General features: G+C 44.8%; 1 protein-coding gene across 3 annotated transcripts; it reads right to left on the bottom strand.

The window, feature by feature from the left end:
* Positions 1 to 289: 289 nt before the first annotated feature.
* nfatc2a (nuclear factor of activated T cells 2a) lies at positions 290 to 24350 on the bottom strand. 3 transcript variants are annotated; one of them, XM_037105229.1, is made up of 10 exons: positions 24283 to 24350; positions 21322 to 22249; positions 21019 to 21187; positions 17125 to 17327; positions 16483 to 16655; positions 14140 to 14280; positions 11200 to 11255; positions 10933 to 11065; positions 9462 to 10178; positions 290 to 2548 (listed from the first exon to the last, which is right to left on the bottom strand). In XM_037105229.1, exons 1-10 carry the CDS (start codon positions 24338 to 24340, stop codon positions 2493 to 2495), a joined length of 2634 nt encoding a protein of 877 aa, XP_036961124.1. In that variant the 5' UTR covers positions 24341 to 24350; the 3' UTR covers positions 290 to 2492. The 3 variants fall into 3 exon arrangements, with proteins under 3 accessions (XP_036961124.1, XP_036961122.1, XP_036961123.1); XM_037105227.1 differs by lacking the exon at positions 24283 to 24350 and adding an exon at positions 22666 to 23254; XM_037105228.1 differs by lacking the exon at positions 24283 to 24350 and adding an exon at positions 22666 to 23247 and having other exon boundaries at positions 9468 to 10178.
* Between the last annotated feature and the right edge of the window lie 1204 nt (positions 24351 to 25554).

The raw sequence follows: 25554 nt of genomic DNA, 5'->3' as shown, positions 1-25554 counted from the left end.
GGCTTTATAAACTGTGTAAGTAACATATCTACAGATCAGTTTGGGATTCGTTCCAGACACCTGGATTACAGTTTTTTTTCTACTTCAGTTGTGCAGTAGAATGATGCAATGCTGTTTTGCTGTGAACCTAAAGAAATGTTTTGTGGCCTAAAAAAACCCTTCACCTTATTTTCCATCATTCAGCAGATAATGACTTTTCATTTTTGTCTGAACTTACCCTTTAAGGTAATGTTTCATAATCATTCATGAGTCACTGCAGAGGACTTACGCAATGAAACAAGGACAACCGTGACGTATATGGTTATTATTTATTGCTACTTTTTAAGGATACAAAAATAGCAGGAAACAAACTTTTTTTTTTTTTAAAGGAGGCACAAATTGTAGTCGACGCAAGATGAGACAAAATACATGAAAACTATCAACACTGAAAAATAAAATAAGAAAGTATTAATAACCTCTTCATGACCAAAGATTTCTTTAAGGATTGTAAAATAATAATAACAAACGCATAGACAAAAAATATAACCTATCAGGTAATGTATTATAATTCCCTTCAGTTCTCCATTGTAATAAAACATGAAATATGTGATGATAGCTATAACATTGTGTATATTAAAAGAACTAGAGACACATAAAAACATAGATAAAACAAAAAACTGTTTCTGTATCAGTCTACTCAAAGTTAACGGTAACAAATGGACAATCACACTTTGCGTCTATTATTTACAAAAAAGGGGGGAAAAAAACAATTTCATATAGATTACATTCAAGAAATGTCAAATGCACTTGTGCTGTACTGGCTCAATGAGAAATATCATCAAGAGATTAGTATTGGCTTGGCTGAGAACACAAAATAAAATCAACTCTTGAGATTCAGTCGTATGTTTAAAAGGTCTATCGTGTGTTTTTAACAGTTTTCTTCATTTGCAACATTTTTCTCTTAACAAACAAAATCAAACAAAATGGAACTTTTGATATAATCCAATTCAGGCAGTGAAATATCACAATATTACAAAAATACCTCTTTAAACTACTTTCTTTTGAATGAAGTGAGCCGTGTTAGCACATAAGTTACGCACACTGTATTTTTTCCCTATTGTGCTTACAGCGTGTTTGAAGCATAATGACAGGTATGGAAAATAAAACATGTGCTCTTTACATCAGCAAGCATGAAGCTTCTGCATAGGCAGGCATGTAGCTCTGAGTATACTGATTGTCATTATGGACGGACTACAAAAATCAACTATACACACACACACAACAATACACACAACATAAGCTTTGGCATATTTTTGTTTTAGACTGTGGACGCAGCCACAGATTTAATAATCGGCTGTAAGAGCGAAACAGATAAAACAGAAATTAAACAAAACAAAACGACATCCTTTAAAATTTGAGTGTACAAAATCTCTTACTTCTGCTTGCATGAGCCAAACTTCAGATACATTTTTAAATAATCTTTAAAATGCAAGACTGACGAGGGACAAAACAAATCAAATAGAGCATCATCAGAAATTATTTAAAAATGCAGACCTATCGCTGCAGCATCACAGGCCCCTGTGACGCCACTTTGGCATCATCACCTGAATATAAGGCAATATATATCTTATTTTATGAATATAAAATGGTACATTATTCACATGACTCAAATATTATATATATTTATAAAAAGTAATAACATTGACCTCCTGTTATTCAAAACAGTGCATATTAGGAGGCGTCACAATAGTTCATTTGTATATGATAAAGGCAGTCGCTTTAGATTAGAAGACTGCGCTTAAAAAATGAGATGATCAGCATTTAAAGCTAAGGACGATCTTTTCACTGTAAAACTGCATATGAACAAACACACAGACGTGACACACACTGTGTGCAAGAAGAATTAAACAAAGACATGGCAAGCTTTTTGGCCAAGACGAATATTTGATGTAACATATTTGGGCTGTTGGTCAAATTTTTTTTTCTTTCAAATTAGAAAATTCACACACTTGAAAACGGTCGTATGCTACAGAACCATCATTCAACTCGTGTGGGAGGCAAACAGGTGTGAGTTTATTGCCTAGGCAGCACGGCAAATTCAATACTAGGGACACATGTATCCCTGTTCTTATAATTTTTTTTTTTAACAAGACCAACTTGAATCCAAACTTCAACAAGAAAGGAAAGTCAAAACAATAAGGCACATTCCCTTCTTGTTTCTCATCGTTTTTCTCATCGGAAACCTGCTGGGTGTCGACGTTAAGGCTTGAATGAGTTGTTTATTGCAGGAAAGCATCCAAAGCAAACACAGCAGCTGGGAGCTGATATTTCTGTATCTGTACGGTGGGGGGGGGGTGAGGAAGAGAAGGGCTGATTGTTGGTGGATGTGCGTCACCTCTTCGGAAGGTTGAAGTCTGCGTGTTTGTGTTTGTGTGTGTGTCTGTCTGTGTGTCTCAGGGTTGGATGGGGAGTGGGGGGGTTAGCTGTTGTCATATCCTGCTGGGGTCCCTCGTCTATGTCTGCCCTCTGGCCTGGACGCCCGTCAGATCCTTTCTTATGATCTCATTCACTGTAAAGCAAACAAAGAGAGAGATTTTAGACAGCGATCAATAAGTGTTTCACAATAAAATTCAAAAAGAGTGCAAGAAGACAGAACATTTCTGATTGTTGATCATATTATTACATGATAATATTCCCTACATTACTGCGAACAGAGAGGGGATATGATCCAATTGATCAGATTTCAGATTGAAGCCAGGTAAAAGCTGCATTAACGTCAGGTAACCACTAGAGGTAGAGCTACACAAGAGCCTCTGAGCGAGTACTTCCTGTTGCTGGGATGATTACAAGTGTGTGTATACACATCAACAGGAGAGGAAGGGGGGGTTGAAATGGAAACTTTCAGTGTCATGTTTCTAAAAATAGAATCACTATGCACAAGGAGGGGAACAGCACCTGTGTCACGCATTGAAAACAAAATTAAATATTGAATATCTGAAATTATTGAATTAATGCTCTTTGTGTCCGCCCACATGTGAGTATCTGAATCTTTGTTGTGTACGTCCTGATAAGATAAACCACTGACATCCAAGCAGCACGAGGAAGTGAAAGTATCTGCGACCGTGTCAGGCTGTTAACCTTTTGTTTAAACACTGTCAAAAGTCACACTGTCAACAGGTAGTTCTGCAGAAGGCAGGAAGGAATGGCGAGAATGTGTAACATGTCATCCCTCCAGATATGCCACACCGTCTGTGCTGAGCGCTGATGTTTATCTGGGAGCTCGGGCCTGGAAGCCGACTGTGTGTCTGTCTGTGTACACTGGCACTTGGAGACTTTATAGGCTGGTGCCACTGCTTCCAGAGAGCCTCGGGGAACTCATTAGGGCCGATGAGTAATGTAAGTATTTCAAAGTGGGCCAAAAAAGCTCTTTGCCTGTAACCAGGCCATTACTGAGCATATCATGTCTGTGATTTTGTAACCATGGAGACGGGCTGCACATGGAGATTCGGTTTTCAACTAAAGTTGAAAAAAAATATACATGTTAAAAGCTGAGAATCAGCAGAGATGGTTCATTCAGCACCTCGTAAATAAATATGTTATTGAAATAAATTTTTTGTGCTGTACTACTGTGAGCTTGTTTCTCTTTCGTTCAACAGTTATCAGACATTATCAGAATTTTGCCCTATTGGCTTTTTGTCGTGTTAGATTAGCAGAGAAGCAGCAGTTTAAAACAGAACCTATAGACAGCCAGGCTAGCCGTTTCCCCTGCTTCCTGTCTTTAAGATAAGCTAATCAGCCTCATATGCAAAAAAAAAACAAAACCCAAATATTAAAGTGGTATGGATCTTCCCATTTACTTTAAGTCTTTTAAATTCTTGATAAGTAAAACTAAACTTAACAGGTAAAACAGATAGCTTGGCTGTGTGCAAAGGTTAAAAACAACCACTTCCTTCTTGATTTCACCAAATTGTTTGTAAAGAAACAAACAAGAATGATGATGACATGTCAATTAAGGTGCTTTAAAATAGCTGGTAGGCTAATTATCTATGGACAAAGCAAAATCAGCTGTTTCTCCCCATTTTCAGTCTTTATGCCAAACAGAACTGGCTGCTGGCTGCAGCCTCAAATCCAACGGACAAACATGAGAAAAGATCTTCTTGTCTACTTTAACTCTTGGAAAGAAGGTTAATGTGTAAAATTATTACCTTAGACTTAACAGGTGAAAAAACTCGACTTGGTGAACCCCTGGACAGAGTCAGGCTACATGTAGCCGTTTCCCCTGGTTTCCCGCTTTTATGCTAAGCCTAGCTAAGCTAAGTTTAACTTTGAGAGAGTTGTAGCCTATTGACCTCATCATCTTCTTTTATATGTGACAATGAGGTAAATAAGTGGCTAAAACTATTCCCTTTAATTCAATGGAACAAATGAATGATTAAAAAAAAAGGTTCACAACTGAAAAAAAACACCAGCTGCACAAAATGCCTGCTGCTACTTTGTGCTGCCTTATTATGGAGATAGAGGAACTTTATTGAGTTGGCTTGTGTTGGCTCTATTTAGAGCCTTGATTTACATAGTGGCGTGACAAAGGGTGCATCTATTATGGCACGTAGAATGAAATTGGAAACCATCTCGACCACACAACAGCACCTCAGAACAGCTCGCCACAGAACTATAAAAAAAGAAGTAGCTGACACGAGGTGATGGCAGGCGCTATTCTTACTGAAGATTAACAGTCACGAGGTGCGAATAACAGCAATGCAATCATCTGAAATGATGAGGCAGCACAAAACCAGAATCCACCATCCAACAAGCTGATCTTTGTCTCTCTCTCTCTGTCTGGTCTCTCCCGCTGCCTTTCTTTTTTTCTGATCGCTTGCAGATGTGAAAAAGAAACAAGCGCTCAACACTGAGCACATTTTATGGCCGGGGCAGCATCTGAGAGCTGCAGAAAAAACTGTAGGAGCGGCCAAACTGGGTGCTCTGCTGTCGTCACAACGTCAGCATCCCTGTTTATTTTAGTCTGTAGTGGAATTCCCTCTGACACCTAATGCCTTAAAGAAACTTTCATCTCCCCAGCAGCGCCGCGGGACTTTTTCCTGAGCATAAAACAAGCTCAGAGAAGCAGCAGGAGCGCCGCAGTGGGGCAACATACAGTGGGGCTTTACTGAGTCCGATGAAGGGTTGGCATGGACCCGCTATTTGAGGCTGGCCCGGGGAACACTCGGGCCAGTCTGTTCAATAGGTGAGTGTCTGGCTCCCGAGCTCTGCACCAATGAGCGGCACTGTTTACTGACGATGGGTGTAGAGAGAGAGACACCCTGTACAGTAGCTGACTCAGTCGCTGCACGCTGCCTGCTGAGAGCTGGAATGTGTGTGTTTGTGTGTCTGCAAGCATTTGCATGTTAATACAGAGTATGTGTTTGCCTTGCGGATGGGCGTACAGTGTGGTCACCGGCTCGCACGTGACCGGAGAGATTTTTTTTTTTTTCGAGAAGCTGGTTGAGCAATTGTAGTGACAGCACGACGCTGAAAACCAGGGCGAAAAGAGAAAGCAACGAAAGTGGACTGACAGCTAACCACCAGCTTAACCACAGATCCAGCGTAGAGTTCAACCAACGATCGCACAATTGAATTATTATTGTTATTGTTCCTTCTCTCTGCACTGGAAGCTCAGGAGATTTCTTTCTAGAATGATGCAAGTGGAAGAAATAAAGGATCAGTCTTATCACTGTGTCTCTGTTGCTTAAACTGTCCAGCTGAAGCGACACTGAAGCTTCAAGTCGGACTTTTTTTTTTTTGTACCAAGTCACTACTTGTGCTTCTTTCCCTCCACCACAGACCAGAAACAGTCGCTGGAAACACAAAGAGGGAATTTCACACAGGGAATTTTCTGCCTGAGTCTCATACGGTTACATTGTAGCCAATGAGTAGCAGTGTTTTGGTTGGCTGTTTGTTTGGTCCAGCACTTGATAAATCAGACTGAAATATCCCAACAATTTTAACAACTGATCGGCATTCATTTTGTTCTTTCTTTCAGATATTCACAATGGATGAAATCTCAGGACTTCGGTGATCCTGTGACTTTTCCTCGAGTCTGTGAGTTTGAGGGGATTGTCTTGACAACTCTTGTTTTGTACATATTGTATGAATGAATGAATGAATGAATGAATGAATGAATGAATGAATTGTAATAACTTCAGTTTAGTTACTACGGTTCACCAGCAGAAAGCACCTTGATGGAGATCTCTGTCCTGATTGGCTGAAGCGGGCAGGGATACGAGAAAATGTGATTTCTCTTTCACTGCATGAGCAGTGGGAGGAGAGACATGCGTTGCTGACTAAACCTCTATAAACAGTGATTACTGTTGGAATATAGAGCAATTTAACACTTACTACAATAAAGAAAGAAAAAAAAAACACTTACAGCAGCTTTAACTAATGACATTCTCGACTTGGCTGTAACGTCAGTCTGGTACTAATTAGCTAATGTTAGCACACTAAATGAAGGTGGTAAACAGCGTGAACACTGTGGCGTCTTAGCATAAGCGTGTTAGCATTTACTTGAAAGTGCCGCTGCAGCGTCAAAGAGCCGCCAGTGCGGCTGCAGACTTTGGTTGTATAGGACGAGCGCTGTTGTTGCTTCTGGAGGAGCAGTGCTTTGGAGTATGCGTGAAGACAGTAACACTAAACCAGGGCTACTTCAGGTGTTTTTGCGATCAAGAGTGTGTGGAAAAACTAGTTAGCGAACGAGCAGAAGAGATGGAATCGTCGATGCGATGGATCTGCACCATGTTCATGAACAAACTTGCTGAAAACTCTGTAAATTAAAACAAGGAAAGTGTCGTCAAGCAGCCGTCATGCGCTCATCACCACGCTCGCAGCAGCCGTCTGGATACGGCCGAGTTGTGTATTTGATCAAGCCCTTCAAATGGATGGAAGTGAGCTGAGACTAATGCGTGTCCACCCGGCTGTTGCTGTGTGCTTTATCTCTCCGGCCCCGATCTCTACCTGCTGGAACAATTTCACCTGCTCCACTGCCTCTGGGCTTTATTCCACACCCACTAAATCTGTCACTCACTCGGCCTTTGTAGGCTGTGCCATCATCTCTTTCTCTGTTTTCACAAACCATGTGGCAACACAGCGATCCACGCCAGATATTAACAGGTAAACATTTTTTTCCAGTGAAGTAAATAAACACAAATGTCAACCAGCAGACACTTTGTCTGAGCGCCAACCAGAGGCGTGGGAACTTGGAGATACAACGACCCCCCCCACCCACCCTGCGTAGGAGGGCTCATGAGCCAGGTTTTGGTACAACATGAAAATACCTGACATTCATTTCAACACTCTTCATAAAGTTGACACAGTTCAGGCACCTCGGAGATGTGGCAGTTGTTCGACCACAAGACTGTGACGGTACCAGGATGTGGCTGCGCCCTCTCTCCAAAAATGACTTACAGGCTGAAACACATCTCGATGAGTAATGTTGACAATCTCACTTCGGTGAAAACTTAAATGATTGTTTTGTGGTCAGGCCTGAACCTCTAACACCTTTTGCAGACAAACACGGGGGGACTTTTTTTTTTTTGGACTGCGCTTATCTTTCTCACCCTTTGTGCAGAAAAATCTTTTGAATATCGGGAAGTCCCCCACGTTTTTTCCTCTTTAAGTGATGTGAGTGGGCGGATTATCACCTGTAGGAGTGATAAGCAAGGGGCACACCAACCAGATGCTTGATAAATAAGGTTATATGATATCAAATTGTAGTTTTCGAATGAAAAAAAAAAAAAAAAATCGCCCGCAGTTCTTGGGACAAAAAACACGGCAATTAAAAAGAGGCAGTCGCTAATTCTGCAATTAGTTTTTATGGGATTTCCAGGAGAAAGTTAATTGAAGCTATTTGCATAAAAACACTCAAATTGAACAAAGATGCGGAGGCACCTTTGGAAGCTGACGGGCCATCATCATCATCCCTTTATGTGGATGGGAGGATCAAACAGGAGGCTCAGTTTGACTGCTGCTCCAACTCCTTGTTAATTCACCGGCTCACAGCCCTGTTGCTGTTTACTGCGGAGGGAAACCCTGCAAGTTCCATCCAAAAAACACAAATTCCACTGCTGGCCCCCCCTTTTTTTTTCTCTTCGTTTCATTTTTTCCATTGAAAAACACACACATATACACACACACACACACACACACACACACAGCCCCTTCCCTTTTCCTGCGAACTACCCCTCCGCCCTCCTGCTATCTTACAGGGATCAGGCTGGATTTCTGGAGAGGAGCAGCTGCAAATAAGAATTTCTTGTGCCAGATTGGCAGAATCCCGTGGTCGGAAAAAGGACTAATCCTCTGGTGGGTTCCCCCCGCAGAATCGGGGGGCGTAAGGCCAAGGAGAAGCCCCGGCCAACTATAACAAACAAAGAGGCTTTCCCCAGCTCTCCCAGGCAGCCCGTTCCACTGTTTGACAATGGTTGCCATGGAGGTTGTTTTTCACTTCATAACAGTGTCAACATGTCCAGGCGGTCGGGAGAGTGACACTTTTTTCGCCCTCCCTCGCCGCCTTTAATGCGAGAGAGAGAAAGAGCTCATTTCCTGACGTGCGGCCGTGCCAGACGTTCCCCCCGCGACCGGCGGAATGAACCGCGTTGACGACGGCCTCGGAGCGCCTTTAAAACCTCACCTGACTGACGCCGACGCAAGCAGAGAAAAAACACTGGACACACGCTGCAAAACATAATATAGTTTGAATAACCTTTAGCTCCGAACTGAGGACACGGCTCACCCTCGTGCCTGCTGCTGGATGTGGCCTGACATTAATTCTGTCGGAGGGTAATGGGGTTGACAAGCATAAGTATAAACATATGACTCATAATCCATGTTATTTCCACCTTGAGTGGAACATAACTACACCTCCTGGAGAGGATTGTTTTAACAACGTGCGCCTGCTCTGTTGGCTTTGTTCAAAGAGGGATACTATAGCACATACATCAAACCGGGGCGTGTGTGTGCAAGGGAGATGGAGCAGATACAGTAAATATCCATGAATTGTTCTGAGGAAGATTCGTATCTGAGTCGGCGTTTCTTATCATCCATCTCGTTCGCGAAAGGGATTTTCACACATTCGTCACTTGTCTTCCTGCTTTCTTTCACCTCAGCTGATGAGATAAAAAAAAAAAACAGCGGCCGCACCGAACAAACGCTTTTCACGATCAATCTGTTTAATCTATAACACAATGCTTCAAATTGCTTCCTGTTTCCGACCTAAACTCAAAGAACTCTTTATCTAGCAGCATACATGACAAATAAAGCGGCAAATCTTCACGTTTAAGAAGCTCGGCCAAAAATTGTTTGACTTTTTTTCTTGACAATTATGTCTGAGATGATAAACTGACTGTCAGAACAGTTACTGATAAAAACACACACTACGAATGACACGACAAGCGATCCCACTCACTCAGAGTATAAAAGCATTAACTTACACTCACCATCATCTAGGTAGGCCTGGTCCAAGTTCTCCTCCTTGACCGTCACCCTCCTCTGTCCGTCTCCCGGAGCCTCCATCTGCCCCGTGCCAGGCGGAGCTCGGCCCTTCTGCTGCCCCTTCTGCGTGTACGGCTGCTGCTGGATCACGGTGGGATAGTGCTGAGGGTGGGTCACCGCTGCCTGGGCCTGGGGGGGCGTAGGCGAGTGGGTGGCGGCAGCTGCCTGGGGGGAGTAGCCGTCGCAGTAGATGATCTGCTGGTTATCAGGCTGCGGGGGAGCAGTGAGGGCCTGAGGGTCTCCCGCTCGGAGCAGGTGGTTGGTGGGGGAGAACTGGATGATGGAAGGGTGCTGGCCCGCAACGATGGGACCTAGAGCCTGAGCCGGGGAGCCGGTGTGGACCAGGACCGACCGGTGCGGGTCAGGCATTATCCCTCCAGCCTGCTGATAAATGCCGGGGCTGCCGCTCAGACTCTTGCCCCCGCGGGAGTACATGATGGCCGGGCTCTGCTGCTGGAAACGCGCTTCTTGGTTTGGAAGGCTGGAGCTGAGGCGCTGGCAGGAGGCCATGCCGGAGACCAGGCCGTTGTCTGGATGGAGGACGCCGCGTTGGTTATGGTAGTAGGAATGAGGGGACAAGCCCAAGATCTGGGGCATGGCGAAACCCATGTGGTCTGCTTCATACTCGTCTATAGGCTCGGTCTTAATGGATGGAGCTGTGAGAAGAGGAAGTCAAAGAGGAAGGCTGAGAATATCTGAGAGGTACCGACAGGGCAGCAGTACGCACTTTGAAGGGACAGCTCACCCAAAACCGCAAATACATGTCATGCCTTTCTGCTTACTTGTAGCGCTATTTATCCATCTAGTGACTTTTGATGCGAATTGCCAAGTTTTGGAGTTTTGGAGTCTGTCCTCTCTCCAATATAATATGACTAGACGGAAATCAGCTCCTGGTGCTCAAAAAAAACACATCTGAAAAACTCAACAGCGTGTCTTTTTCCAGAAATCATGACTCAGATGTTGAGGACACTTGAATCCCATCACGAGCATCAAGCATCGAGCATCGAGCATCGAGCTGGTCGCAACAAGTTCTGCGGATTAGCTTGTTTAGCCGGACCGTGACTTCTGGAAAGAGCCATTGCTTGTTGAGTTTTTTTAATTAGATTTTCGGGTGAGCTGTCCCTTTAGGGATAATTTGCGACTAAGATTTTCCGCCACAGTAACACGGCTCCACAATGTGACTGTTTCACTTGCAAGTGCATCCAAAACTGTGACTTAACATGTCCACTGGTCGAAACCAGCACGCCAGATATTCATTTGGTAAACGATTGAGATTAGCTTTTATTTTCTTGTTGCATGTGATCTGAGTGAAGAAAAAGCCCCGGATATCATTTATACCTGTCATCTAATCACTTTACAGACAAACACCATAGTGTGACACACCTCAAAGAGGCTGAGCAGCATTCTTACCTGCCAGCGGTGTGAAGGTGAAGTGCTGAGGCTGGCTGCGCTTCCTCTTGCCGTTGATGACGTAGAAGTTGACTTTGACAGGATGGCAGACGGACGTGTCTCTGTAGGACGGCACCTCCACGAACAGCATGCTCTACAAGACGGAGGGAGAGAGAGTTTTTCTTGCTTCTGTTACTTTGCTTCTGCATCGCGGGTGGGACGACGCGTTTGGCATGATTTACGAGGGTTCGACTGGAAAGTATTTAGGAACACGTGTCTAATACATACCGGTTGGCTCTTATCTTTGTCCACCGTTGCCTCCATTTCCCAGATTTGCTGCCCATCTAGAGGGAGGCAGAAGAGCGAAAGTGAAAACTTAATCTTAAACAATTTGGTAATTAACTGCGCCGTAAAGAAAGTACAGCTGATTGTTTCAAGATGTAGCGGACTGTGGGATAATTCTGCAACCCCTTTAGGCTTTAAATTAGGAAAAACTGAATCCTGGTAATGGCTTTATGTCCGAGATCTTTGTGTTTTCAAAGCATTTTATTTCACCGCCTCCGATACAGGTGATATACTGCGGATCAGCAGCTACCGTGGTGTCTCTCCGGCAACATGTCTTCTGTTTGATTTTAAATGTAAAGGTATGTAGATAGTATCGCTCTTAAAAGCCACTTCCTCCTCCACCCCCAGGGACACCTTCAGGCTGACATGATTATGTGTGGGCTTTAACTCCGAACCACTCCGTTAATGAGAGACACCTGTCTGCTCGACACGCTGACAGAAACACAACATCAGCAGAGACGCCATGAGAAGCGAGCGCTTGCACCGCTCCACGTCCACAACGCTATGATTTATGTCACGTTACATCACACTTCATCCGATTTCGTCCGAGCTGCCAGCGAGATGGAAAAGTAAGAAAAACCAACTGGGCTTGTTAATGTAAACTCCACATGCCCCAACACATGATCCGACATGTGCTGCAGTCGAGTTGTTTGAATGTTACTGTAGGTGGGAAACCCTCTGTCAAATTGCAAACACATGGCTGGAATGAGTCAGCAGGAGGAAGGGGGATTCCACGCATCTCGCCAACTTTTTTTTTTTTTTTCTCTTCTTCTTCTAAACTTTATTTTTATGATCAGCTCTCTCCACGTCTCCTACAAAAAAAAAAAACGTGATGACTGCTGCTTTCTTGGCGTTTGTGTTTGTTTGCGTTCTGTTGCAACTCTCAGGGATACCCCGACTCTTGTTCTCCCCTCTGGAGATAATTGTGTGCGGGGGTGGAAAGGAGGAGGAGGAGGAGGAGGAGAGGGGGAGAGAGAACCTAAGCAGGCTTGACTTGGCTGGGGGAAGCTTTCCTAGCCTCTGCAACAACCCTCCCTGTCCGAGCACAAGAGCCAGGGGAGCTCCAGCCAGAGGCGGCTGTCTTGCATTCGGAGGGATTTCACAGCTGCACCGGTCCAGAACTTTGTGTCATACAGAAACTCTCCAAAACAATGGCAATCCCTCTCGGTAAGATTTCTTTTTCCGTCTGTGTCTTACTATCCATTACTGCGCTGTGTCGTAACACAGCGGCAGGGAACCCCGGAGAAGCAGAAAAAAAAAAAAAAGTAAAGCAGCTGCAGCACGCCGGTCCAAGATTTAGTTGAAGTAGCCTGTGGAGTGCCTGCGTTTAAAGAGCCCTGCACTCAGCAGTGGAGTCGGTGAGTCATGATATCAGGCGAACACCAAGTATTTTAACATAACCGTCCTCCACATAGACCCTAAAAGCAGCAGCGAGAGGACAACCATCAGGACTATCAGCCGGTGATGAACACAAACCGACCCTTCAACAGTTCCTCCATATAAACCCACAACAACTCACTCTGACAAAGGTGACACATCCCAGAAAAAGACTCATATGGCATCATTCTGACAGACGTTTCACTTAAATGTTAGCAGAAATGTTCATTTTTTAAAATTTCGCTTGAAAAAACATCAAAATGATGATGATTTTACATGAATACATCATAATGTTTGCTGGAGTCTCAACCAAACAACAATTCTTTGTTCAGCCAGAGAGAGGGAGACCCAGGATTTAAGTAACAGTAGGGTGACTACACTTTGAGACATAAAGACATCAAATTGTCCCAGTCGTGATGAATTATCTCCTCTACACTTCAAGAGAAGACTGGAAAAGAACTGAAATGACATCAATCACTTCTACTAATGTTACATAATAAAAAAGGGGAAAAACTGGATTACACAACAATAGAATAGATATAAAAATAACCCCTGTCATTCAATCCAGATGCATTTAAAGGGTGATTCCACCAATCTTAACACGTGAGTGTGTGTTTGCTTGGGGGGCGGAGTACTACTGCATATATGCAGCCTTTTTCGGCTCCAGAGGAAGCTGCATGTAATCTGATAACTTGCCTCCAGGGATGTCACTCAGTGGCAAATTTGAATTGTGGGTAATGTAGGCGTCAGGTTATGAAAAGCAGTCCATCGGTCCAGCATCGCACCCCTGTAACACTGCTGGACTCATGACGGAAAGTTTATGAACAGATAATGCCTTTTTTAATTCAAAATGTTCTTATTCAAAACCTGGTGCATACATTACCCACGATGCAACTTTGCCACCGACTGACATCACTGGAGGCAATTTATCAGATCGCATGCAGCTTCCTCTGGAGCCACAAAAGCTGTTATGCTACTTTTTCCACTCGTGCAGCGGTTCTCAACAAGACCCGTAAACACACTTCGATTGGGTAGAATTGGTGGCGTTACCCTTTAAGTGTCATGAAACAAGCCTTCGTGTGGAACACAGAACTACTAATCACACAACAAAAGGCCAGTCTGAGTCACGATAAGACATCATGGAAGTCAGTGAGGAAGAAAAAGGGCAGAAGGAAGTGAAGCCGCAGCGTTATCGTCTGGATCATGCAAATAACTCATGACGCTCCGTCTATACGACGACGGTGGTAAAGAGTGAATGCTGCCAACTTGTTATACAGACACGATCTCGCTCATGAGTCATTACGTGGCACCCCATTGTGTAATAGCAGAACTAACATGCAGAGACAATAAAGATTTCATAGATTCAGTTACAGCTTTGTTTTCCGGGCAGTGTACGTCACTATGGTTCACCTGAATGTTGCCATTAAAAAAAAAAAAAAAACAACGCTGGTGTTTGAAAAAAATGAAAATGACTCTACAAGATGTGATTGGATGCCACTCACTCACCCTGGTTTTTCTCCAGGAAAATGACCTTGGAATCGGAGCTGAAGTTCTGCCCGGTCAGGATCATCTGCTGGCCTCCCAGAACAGAGCAGCTGTCCATGTCCTGCTTCTCCACCATGGGAAGCTCGTGTGCCGATCGCTGGGCTGCCGGGAGACACAAAGAGAGACGGGCGGCGCGTTTACATTCACAGTCGCACGCACACAAAATGTTGCTGCTCGTCTACAAATCGCTCAAACACATCTAAGGATGTCTTGGACCAGCCAGCTGTTTGTCCCAAGAGAAAACTGAAACACCCTCCTAACTGATCTTTAGACAAGCCTTGACTCTGACTTCTGAAAATTGTGTCTCTTGCATCACTTGCCTGTAATTTTGCACATTTCAAATTGTAATTTTCTAGCCTTTGTTGTCTTTTTAAAAAGGCCCTGATGAACACTATAATGAAAGTTGCTTTGTCTGGCCATTTTAGCACATAAAGCCCCATAATGTTGAAACGATCAGGCAGTTGATCGTTGATCGGCCAAAACAAGGCACTTTCTTGGCATTTCATAGACTGAACAAATTAACAAAACAAACGAGAAAAGTTAATGACGAGAATACCTGCTGGCTGCGATGAAAAACAAGTACAGTAACACGTTTGTAATCGATTTCCCACAAGTGAACGACTGCCAGTTACCAAGAAGTGACAAGTGTGTTACAACAAAGATTTGATGCTGAGTCATCCGTCGCTTTCAGTTCTAACGAGCAGTGGCATGAATCTGCGAAATCACAACTTAATGGGAGGTACAAAGAGAAGCTGCACGTACAGCGAGGAACTGTGCTGGAAGGAAGACAATAGGAAGAATAGCTAACAGCCTGCTGCAAGCTGTTAAGTCAGACTGCAATAAATCCTCCCCAGTGTGTGTGAGGCTTAAAATGTTTGTGGAGGCGACGTCGCTGTGCAGTCAAGAGATGCCAAAGTGTCCACAGGTGTCAGACACTTTACTTTAAAGTCTTTTAAGACATTTTCAGGTTAACTTTTAACCAATTTTAAGTAGCTTTTTATGTGGGAATACAGTTATTAGAGTGAGTCAGGTTAATTCACACTTTGCTGACATTTATGTGCAAGTGAAAAGTGAAAGGACAGCGAGAGATTCAGCGGATTCAATGATCTGTGTCATCAGAAAAAGAAGAACTTGACTCATTTTGACAGAAGCAATCGGATGAAGAAATGAAAGTACATTAAATATTTGTTGCAATTGAGACCTCACAGATTCAAATTTTAAAAGTCTAATCACTTTTAAGGCCTTTCAAGACATTTGTAGTCTTTTTAAGGATCTGAAGACACTCTGAAAGCAAATAAAGTTTTGGATGTTTTACTCAACATCACATAGATTCAAGGGAGGGTTGGAACAAGCTCATCCAGAATATAAACAACACCGGAAAAGAGGAAAACTGTATTTCAACTGATGAATGTCTTTCAGTTCTGTAGACACACTAATGATCAGTTTATGTGTTAAGTGTTACTCTGGAGCCACTGAGGCGCGCTGAGGTGTGAACAACTTCAACTTCCCGACCTGTGAGCAGGTTTGTGCACCGCGAGAGGAGAAAACAAAGCGGACGACAGCAGCGTGAGCCCTGCCTCCTCAAACACGCCACCGCTGACGCCGTCCGCTCACCGACACGCCTGACAGATGTAACGCCGGCGTCACCGCGAGCAAATTTCACGCCTGGTTTTTTTCACTGACAGCAACTTTACAGAGGTTCACCCCCGACAGAGACGGACAGGTACTGGCTATTGTTCTGCCCCTTTCTCTGATCGGAAAGCAGATGTGGAACGACAGTTATAAAATTATGTTCTGCGTCATGAATGTTTCATAATGACAGGAGCAGATTGCAAGCAGACGCCGTCACGCTGATATGGTGAATGTTACGTTTTGATCGGGGCGTTGTTCGAAGCTCTATAAAGGGCCTGCTTGTTTGAGTTTTGATTACACCAGGTGCTTTAATAACACTGTGTACACATGTGCTGATGTACCCAAACACAGACTTTACTACTGCGCACACACAAACAGGTACACAGACACTGTGACAGGCTGCGGCCGCCCGCTGGATGGAAGCCCTGGATGCATAAAGACATCTTTGTGCGCAGGACTCGGGACTATCAGCCCAGATCCAAACTCATTTGAATGCAGGTTCCTCTTTTTTATGATGTTTGTTTTGTGTAAAGTTTTGTTACCTGATGAAAACATCAGCAGTTAGACCTCAAACAGGAAGCAGCATAAATTGAATCCATCAAAATATATCAATATTTTTAAACAGCCTTAGAAGCATAAAATGCTGTTTGTGTTTGGTGTGCAGCTGCTTACAGCACTCGATGGGATGCGAGGCCACTTGGAGAGAGACGTACTGTCCTCCGGGCTGAGGTATGTGCACACGAAACACGAGACGAACACGGGTGTTTTTCCGACCGACGTCCGTCTCGCCCTTCCTCAGCTCGATGTCGGCGTTCCTGAGCTTCAGGATCCCGGCACAGTCGATTCTGTGAGAACATGTAAGAAGGGTTAACAAAAGAAAATGTTGCTGTATATGTAAGAATTGGCCACACTCAATAAATAGGGTTAGGGTTATCCTTCCTGGACTGGGAGCTCGGAGCACAGCTGGTGTTGGTCACTATCAGAACAATGTGTCTAGGGGCTAGCTAGTTAGCATGCTAACCTCAGAAGACATCTGTGCAACACAACACTTAGACAACAGAGCTTCACTGTAAACTGTAGGGGTTGACTTTACATTTCTAAAAAAAAATTGAGTAAACCCACTGTCTTAAAATTACAAAGTAAAATAAAATAAAATATTAAGTTGTTGAAGTTTTTTCAGCTCTTACAACTTCAATTTGGTAGGAAATCGATTTCCTTGACTTTCTTTCTTCATAATGTCCCTTTAAATGACAAGATGAAGTGGCAAAGATGTTAAACAGTTCAGAAATGGAATGTGCATCATCGTATCCTCACATTGCTTTCATGTTGTTCTTGGGCTCCAGGGGGATCTCGAGCACTTTGGTGCCGTGGATGACCTTCTCGTAGCTGGTGGTCGTGACCGTCTTGCCGGTGATGCGGTGGACTTGGTAAAAGGCGTGGGGCTTGAGGATGCGCTCGTCGGCCGTACCGATGAAGATTTGCAGGCCGAGCGGCTCCTTGCCTCTGTAGCCGTGTAGCTGCAGACGGGAAAAAAAGCAGAAGAAAAACGGACTATTTCAGGAGATGAAACAGAACGAAACGGCACCAAGGAAATGTCTGTGTGAGTTTAAATGAGTTGTTACACCCGAGAGGATTAGTCAATTGTGAGTCCAGTGGGTTGGATAGAAAGAAAATCAGATGCAAACTGTTTTAATTATCTGATAATTGTTTCAGTCATTTGCTGGTTCCAGTTTCTTAATGAGTTTGTGAGGATGTGCTGATTTTCCTTAATCATATATGACAGCAAATGAAAAATCTTTGGGTTTTGGATGAGGGGATGCAACTAACGATCATTTTCATTGTTGAATTTATCTTTAATTTATTAGCTTGGTCAATAAAATGTCAGACAATGGTGGGAAATGTCCATCAGTGTTTCCCAAAGCCTGAGATGATGTCCTCAAAATGTCCTTAATTGATTAAAAAGACCTTTAAAAGACTAATCAGTTAGTCATCAGAATAACTGGCAGTTTAATCGAGAGTGGAAACAATGGCTGGTGTGTTCGTCTTGTTCTAACTCTGCCTTTCCAGATGCTGTTTCCCTTGAAGCGGGCTAATCAGTGTCAGGCCCACGTGTCCTCCTTCTGCAGCCTCAAACAGAGAGCTCAGAGCCCACGAGCCAGTTCTGTCATAACTACATGAAAAGATTCAGCGGGGGTCCTTGTCTTTAACTGGGGGAACTGAAACTACCATAAACACCCAGACAGGCTATTTTAATATCCTGCAGCAGAAAGATAAAAGTATCAGACAGGTGATGCTATGAGCTGGAGACAGAGAGGCAGAGAGGGCGAAGTTACCCTTAACCTGAGAGTACCTCCTGAGGAAACCTGCAAAAACCACAAAGCATCAACTTGCATCTAAATGCTGTTTTAGTGCAAACAGTGTAGTGCATAACCTTTGTCACATAATTTAACCATGAACTGGTTGCAGAATGACGGCGCGAACACCACAGGGACCATGGCACCTTTCTTTTTTGACTCACTTTCTTTTCTCACTACTGAAAACATCCCAGCAGTCGGTCTGACTGCCAGCCTCTGTTGTGTTAGGAAACATTTTTGTGCTTGTAAAAGTTCTGCAAAGTGAAAAAGCCAAAGGTCCAACAAGTTACTGCACTGTCTGACACGCCTGGTTTGGAGTCGAGCCACTACGTAATAAGCGTTACATAAATATACATATTTATATATTCATTACAAAATATGTTCACTCCAGTCAGTCAGCAGACAAAGTTGCTACTGCTGTGGAGGCGATTTTTTAGATCACACTACCTTGTTCAGGCATGACCCGCCCTACTCTGCCTCTACATCCTGAACGTTAGCTAATGTGTAAGTGTAACTCAACAAAGATTGAGCAGAGGTGAGATGTCTCACTCTGTAGCTTAAACTGAGCGTTCAAGATACAGTGTGTAGCAGAATGCTGCAGCATATGAGAAAAATAATGTGATTTTGAAAATTAAAAAGTATGAAATCCTGTTCTACTAGGACCCCCAAATAAAAGTATGAACCTGGAAATAAGCTGAAAATGACATCTTTAAATCTGCTGTAAGTGTTATCGTCTTATTAAGAGTTAAATTGTGCTATATTCCAGAAGTCTCTCCATGTCTCTCCTCTCCAGGATACATTTTTGGGAATGCCTGCCCATTTTATCCAATCAGGACACTGTATACTACAACCTCTCCTGCTCAGGGAACAGTTGGAGAGCAGGATCCTCTGTTCTGGTACCTACACCTGCAGCAGCAGAGGAGGGAAAGCTACCAATTTCAGCGCTCCTGGAGACGACTTTTACTACCAAAGAGGCTGAGCAGAGAAAAATGTTTAGGAAAGGGAATGATGCATCCAGCATCCTTCATCCTGATGAAGAGGTCAGGTGTAGTGAGAGTCAGTCAGTGAGTCAGTTACCTGCACAGAGTGTTTGTATTGTGATACCTACTCTGAACTTCTTATATCTTGTCCTTGAAAAAATACCCCATACTATAATTTTAAAAACTTAAACTAAACACTCTGAAAAATGAGCTGAAACTAAAATGAAAATAAAAGTAAAAACAGACAGAACTCAAAACTGTGTTAACTAACTAAACACTAGGTTTATTTAAAATCGGTGTGTTTCTATCTGATGCTGAAGAGCTGCAGGTGAGATTTTTCCCTCACATGTCCGACTCTTTCTTTTCATGGCGGGCAGAAAAACTCATGTACAACACGCTGGATGTTACTGACAGACTGCTGGATGTGAGCAGAAACTATGGCAACATGAACGAGCACGCTGGCTCCATATCCAGGTAGCTGACACACACACACACACACACACACACACACACACACACACACACACACACACACACATACGCAGAGTGAAACAGAGGAAGCTGACGGCAAACACTCAACGGGCCATGTGAGCAGTCGGCCGGTTGTCATGGCAGTGGCAGGAGCAGTGAGTCATGACAGAGAGCAGTGTAGGAAAAGTGGGAAGGAGAGAGGAAGAGGGAAAAACAGAGAGCGACGGAGGAGACGAGGGAGGGAAAGGGGAGGTGAGGGAGTGCAGCCGTGGCTACCCAGGCCTGACCATCTGATTGGCCCGGCAAACCAGGCAGAACCGACCTCAGGGTGAGGCCTCTGGAGAGGCGGGCACAAAATGGAAAAGATGCGGAGGGAAGCTTTATTTCTAACAAGTCCTTACTATCACCAACAGAAACAGCCAGAACAACACAAAGGAGGGGAAGCCGGAAAGGTTCTTGGACGCTACAACCAGCTGCAACTGTGTCACGGCTCATTTCAGCACACCGTGTTTCAATTCCACGTTGTGACTGTCAGAGGGAACTACAGCAATTTTTTTTTTTTGCTGTTCTGCAATCATCTCAACCACAAGCACTAATAAAAGGTTGTCTAGAGAGTATTTCGACACTTTAAGTCAGCTTCCTAATGCGAGACCCACACAGTCAACAAACCAGTGTTTAAGAGGAAGTCGGGGACGGCTCGAACACAGATCTGTTTGTGTGGTTAAAACCAAGGGGGCACAACAGCAGACTATATTAAGCTGGAAGAGAAAAATCAGAGGGCCTGTGTTGCTCACTGACCTGAGTTCAGTTGTGAGGGCCGTCATGAGGCTGCACGGTGGTTACACTGTGTCATATGTCTGGGGTTAAGGGAGGAAGGCTTTATGATTTGCTTCAGAAAGTGGCAAAAGGGGAAGGTGCCATGAGAGTGGCCGGGCCGAGAGTCATTTTCATAGCGCTCGAGTGCATAATGAGTAGGAAATACCATTACACGCAAGCCCTCCCGCCAGCACCGCCCCAGGCTCCCGAACTGGACGGCTGATTGAATGGACAAACCAGACAACATGCCTTCAAACAGGACAACATGCACTTTTGAATTGCAGTGTTAAATTCATCATTTAGTGCAGAAGAAGGCGTCTGATTTTACAAGAATTTGGTGACAAAGTATTGGACCAATTCAAATTCTGACCAAATGATGGAGTTGGAAGTGAAATGAAAAGCATCATGTGTTATAAATGTATTCTTGGTGCACCTAAATGAAAAGGTTAGGCGTGTAAGTGCACCCAGTGTGATAAGTTCGTCTGCAGCCCTGTGTATAATATCTATAACAACAATATCAATATGTTACTCAGCCCTAATTTAAGCGATGTCAAACTCTGCCCACTGAAACCCGCTGCTGGCCTCACCTGCACTACAGGATGTCCTCCTGTGGGCGCTTTGACTGCACCTCTGCTCCCCTCCGTCTCATAGTGAGCCCTGTGATGCGGTTTGGGCTGCACCTCGATGTGGAGCTCGTACTGGTCTGTGCGGGAGGGGATCGGCCATTCCAGAGGAGGGAGCGAGGCCACAGGGATGCTACAGAACAGGGAGGACACAAGGAAGAATATAAACGATGGAGCTTGTTTCAGTCACACTGTTAGAAGAAGATGTGTGTTTATCTGGTGTGGTACGTGTCAGCCATGAGCACCAGGTCTTAACGGCTGATTTACCTGCAGATGCTGGAGACCAGCGGCTTGGACCAGATCGGGGGGATAACAAAGAAAGGCTCTGCAGCAGCTTTGGTTTTTATGTCCTGCTCGCAGGACACCAAGTAGTTTCCTTCTACGTGGTTTTCTGGGTACAGAGTGTAAACCTGGTTGGTCGTCTTGACTATTTTAGTGGGCACCAGGCCTGGCTGACCAGAGCCAAACCCATTCATGGCATCAGCGAGGCTGCTGTGTGTATAGTGGGCACCTATGGTGTGATCCTCATGGCCGCTGTGAGGGGAGGGACTGCGGGAGCGGTGCCCGGGGACCAGGCCTGGATTCCTGTACATGTCGTAGGTGCGTTTGCCCTGTGGGGAGGTGGAGCGGGAGCCAGGTCTGGGGGAGGGCGAGCGGGGTCCCAGGCAGCCGTCCTCAGCTAGGCTGGTGCCAGGAGAGGTGCCCGGGGAGGTGCGAGGGGAGCCAGTGTGGATGTTCTGTAATCTGGGGCAGAGGTCTCCGGGGTTCTGGCCGTTGCTGGGGGACACACAGGGAGACGCCCAGGGGGAGTAACTCTCCGAGTGCCAGCTGGTGGAGGAGTTGCTGCTGGCGGGGCTCAGGCACTGGGGCTCACGGTAGGCGAGGTTGTCATGGCCGGGCACGGTGAGGGTCGGTCTGGGGCTAATGTTCAGGTGGTGGTTCTGCAGGGAGTCATGGGTGTAGTGCTCACGGGAGGGGGTGATCTCGATCCTCGGGCTCAGGGCCAGGCCTGCAGGTCGGGTACTGTCCAGGTAGTTTCTGGCCTCCTGGTTCTCATATCCCGCGAGAACCTCGGCGCTGTGTCCACCGTAGGACGGGCTGCAGGACTTGATGCCGTACGGGGAGGCCTCCTCGAGAGGGAAAGCCTGCTCAGACTCGGGGCTGAGGACTTTGTGGGATGCGAGGTTGGGGTCATCTGCAGGAGAGGCAGGACGAGATATCATCACAAAACACATAGTGGGAAAGTGTTGCTACAGCTACAGACTTTTCTCTATCCATCATGTGACAGATCGCTTCGCCTGCAGAAGGAGATGCTGCTTTTTTTTTTTGCTTTTTTCTCATCAAACACACATCTGTCGGCTGAATAAACTCGAATAAACGCGGTGAGCTTTTTCCTCTCACATGGCTGTTCACATGTCGCAACCCTCATCAAGACGCCTGTCAAATTTACTTCCTGTTTTCCCCCTTTTTTAAATCACACCAGTAAAACTCAGAGACCAGTTATTAACTTTCAGCCAAGACAGAAAACCAGAAGAGAGAGAGAGAGAGAGCGAGAGACAGGAGTCCACTCAGGCTGACGAAACAAAAACCCAGAAACCCATCGGGACCAACCTTGATCACCCCCCGCGAAGTCGCTGCAGTGCGGCTCGTATTCAAACAAGTACTCAAACTGCAAATCGTCATCGGGGCAGTTGATTTGAGTGAGCTCTTCCTCCAGATCTCTCTCGTCGTAAAAAGAGGTCATCTGTCTTAAAAGATTAGTTTTCCCAAAACGACTCCCTCCGAGTTCAGGGCGAAGCGACGCGGGGACGCGGCGGACGAGCTGCTGCGCTGCTGGCGTGGATTGTCAAGGAGGGAAGAAGCTGATCGAGTGTCAACTGATGCATCGGTGAGCTGCAGAGAGGTGAAGCGCACAAGTTTCCTGTTTGAGCTCCCCGCAGTTATTTTTAAAGATGAAGGCGGGACTTTGTCTTTTTTTTTTTGTTTGTTGTTTTTTTTTTTTTTTTCTTTTCGCGCTGAATACAGAATTGTCGCCTCTCTGCGTATGATCACGCCTCCGCTCTTCGTTGATGTGTCGAAGATAAAGTGAGGGAGGGGAAAAAAAAAAAAAAAAGACGCTAAAGTGCAGCTCGGATGTGATGAACCAGCTGCCACACTCAGACGGATCACCGGGGAGCGCTGGGGACGGTCTGCAGCCTGGTGCTGCCCCCGGGTGTCTGACATGTTGCACTGACACCGCAGGGTGCTGCCGCCCATCAGCTCCACAGCTGCTGCCTGACAGGCTGACAGAACAGGTTTGTAGCGCTGCCATGTCATTACGCACAGGTTGGATAAGAAGTGGACTGAAACACGTAACAATCCATCATGTTAGTGGACTGAGTTTCATAAAAAGAATCAATCAGCCAGTGTGTGGATCCACTCTCTCTCTACCACTCTCTCTCCCCTTTTTTTTTTTTTTTTTTTTACAATTCATAAATTACGCACAGGCTCCGGAGGGAATCCCCAGATTTACGCACGACGCAGCACAGACGCAGGGCGTTCCTCACTGTCCTACACCAAGTGGGACAGTGCTGTATATATGCTCAGTCAGCAAAACAAACACTCCGACATCATGGAGAACTTTCCTTTTTTTTTGTGAGTTTGGTATTTTTGGTTGACGAGAGTTTATTTTTGGACATGCGACCCGAGTGATCCAAACACCAGCGGCAGTGAAGCATGTGCCATATCAGAAAGGTCACACATGTGAGAGACAAGAAACATATAAATACATTTGCAACAGTCTGAATGTTTGTGTGAGCCTGGCTGGAGACGACCTGGCTCCTAATCTTAATTACAGTCACACCCATCATACAGAAAATATCAAGATATCCAAAATATTTATATAAATGTGACTGAAACTCACATATATCTTCTTTTTTATTAGCATCTAAAGCATCTCTGATTTCTTGCGCATTTAAGAATAAAGTTTTAAGTATTTTGGTGGTAAATACTACACTGACACGCTGCAGTATTTAATTGGCTCCCTGTTTTCCCTCCTCAAATATCTCCGAGACACGCGTCAGTCAGTCAGTCAGTCAGAGCAGCAAACATCCTCCCGACACGTTAACACGGACGAGCCGACACATGACAACACAGACATGAAACACTGCAGGGACTAACACAAGTCTATCAATCAATTGAAAAGTCAAATGGGTTGATTACCAGATAATCACAACACTTCAGCAGTACCTTGATCCATCGACCTCATGGTGTGGTACTGTGCCAGCCTCCAAGTCTCTCTAAACATCTGGAGAGAGAAAAGTGGAAAAAAAAAAAAAAAGAAAAAAAGAAGAAAGTAAAAAAAAAAAAAAAAGAAAGAAAGAAAGAAAGAATCACTATTCGCCAATAATCATAGCAGAAGAAACTCTCTTCGGTTGAAAAAAAAAAGAGACGAAATTAAACAAAAAGTTTCTGTACAAGTTCAGAAAACTCGAAGCGGCGACACGGCAGCTGCGCGCAAACTCCTCTTTCTTGTCAAAAACACATGCAGCCGCACCAGCTTCAGCAGCGGGTCTGGTATGAAGTCCCCCTTCCTAGAGCTCTATAAGGATTACTTGAGTATCAAGAGCGGCTTCCTTCCCCGCTCTGGGTGTTTATAATGGTCCAATGCTGTAAAATAACGGGATTCCCTCAGTGTTTCCTCCTGTTTGTGCGCCTTTGCCATGGAAACCTGGAGCGGGTCCATGTCGGAGACTCAGGGCTTTCCTGCAAAGCCCCACACTCAGGAATCCATGACGTCTCCGGCTGCTGCGCCAAGGCATTTCTGCGGCTTCTCTCAGACAGTAGCGCACAAGAACTTCATTGTGGGGATGAAGAAATTACTGTAGGACGCTGTGGCAGAGGCAGAGAGAGGCAGAGAGAGGCAGAGAGAGAGAGAGAGGAGGGGGGCAGAGAAATAACTCTGGAGTTTGATTACAGGATACACTACATGAAATTTACTTAACACAGTTTACTGGACTGTTCTGTCTGGCTGCTCGGTTTACTGTATGTTCCAAGTTTATGAGTGATTACAGCTCTAAAATATTGTAAAGTGGCCTCGGGTTTGGCATTTTTTGGGGGGAACATAGAGAATCCCATTGTTCCCATTGAAGGAAGAAGCTACTATGCATTTCCATTTCCTAATGGAAATCTGCTGCATCTCCTTTATTTTTATAAATATAAAAAAAAGAAGACGTCCGAACAAGACAACTACATAGAGTGACCCCGGCAGTCACGAGGACAGTTTTCTCCATTGCAATGAAAGTTACATAAGGCAGCATCCAAGAGGGGGAAAAAAAGACTTCCAATATTTTGGATCCATCTGTTCGAGCCTTTCGTGTGCCAGTGTGTTTCCTGTCGGACACCAGAAGAACTCAGACTCACTTTTTCGTTTCCACACCGAGTTTCATTTATCTGCCGGTGCTGGTGTGAGGTCACTGCAGCTCCTCAGCTCCAGACTCCTTTAAATAAATCACACAGTTT

This window comes from Acanthopagrus latus, chromosome 7 (genome assembly GCF_904848185.1).
Source record: "Acanthopagrus latus isolate v.2019 chromosome 7, fAcaLat1.1, whole genome shotgun sequence".
Lineage (NCBI taxonomy): Eukaryota > Metazoa > Chordata > Actinopteri > Spariformes > Sparidae > Acanthopagrus > Acanthopagrus latus.
Note: the sequence above shows the minus strand (reverse complement) of the source record. Positions and strands in the feature narration are given on the sequence as shown.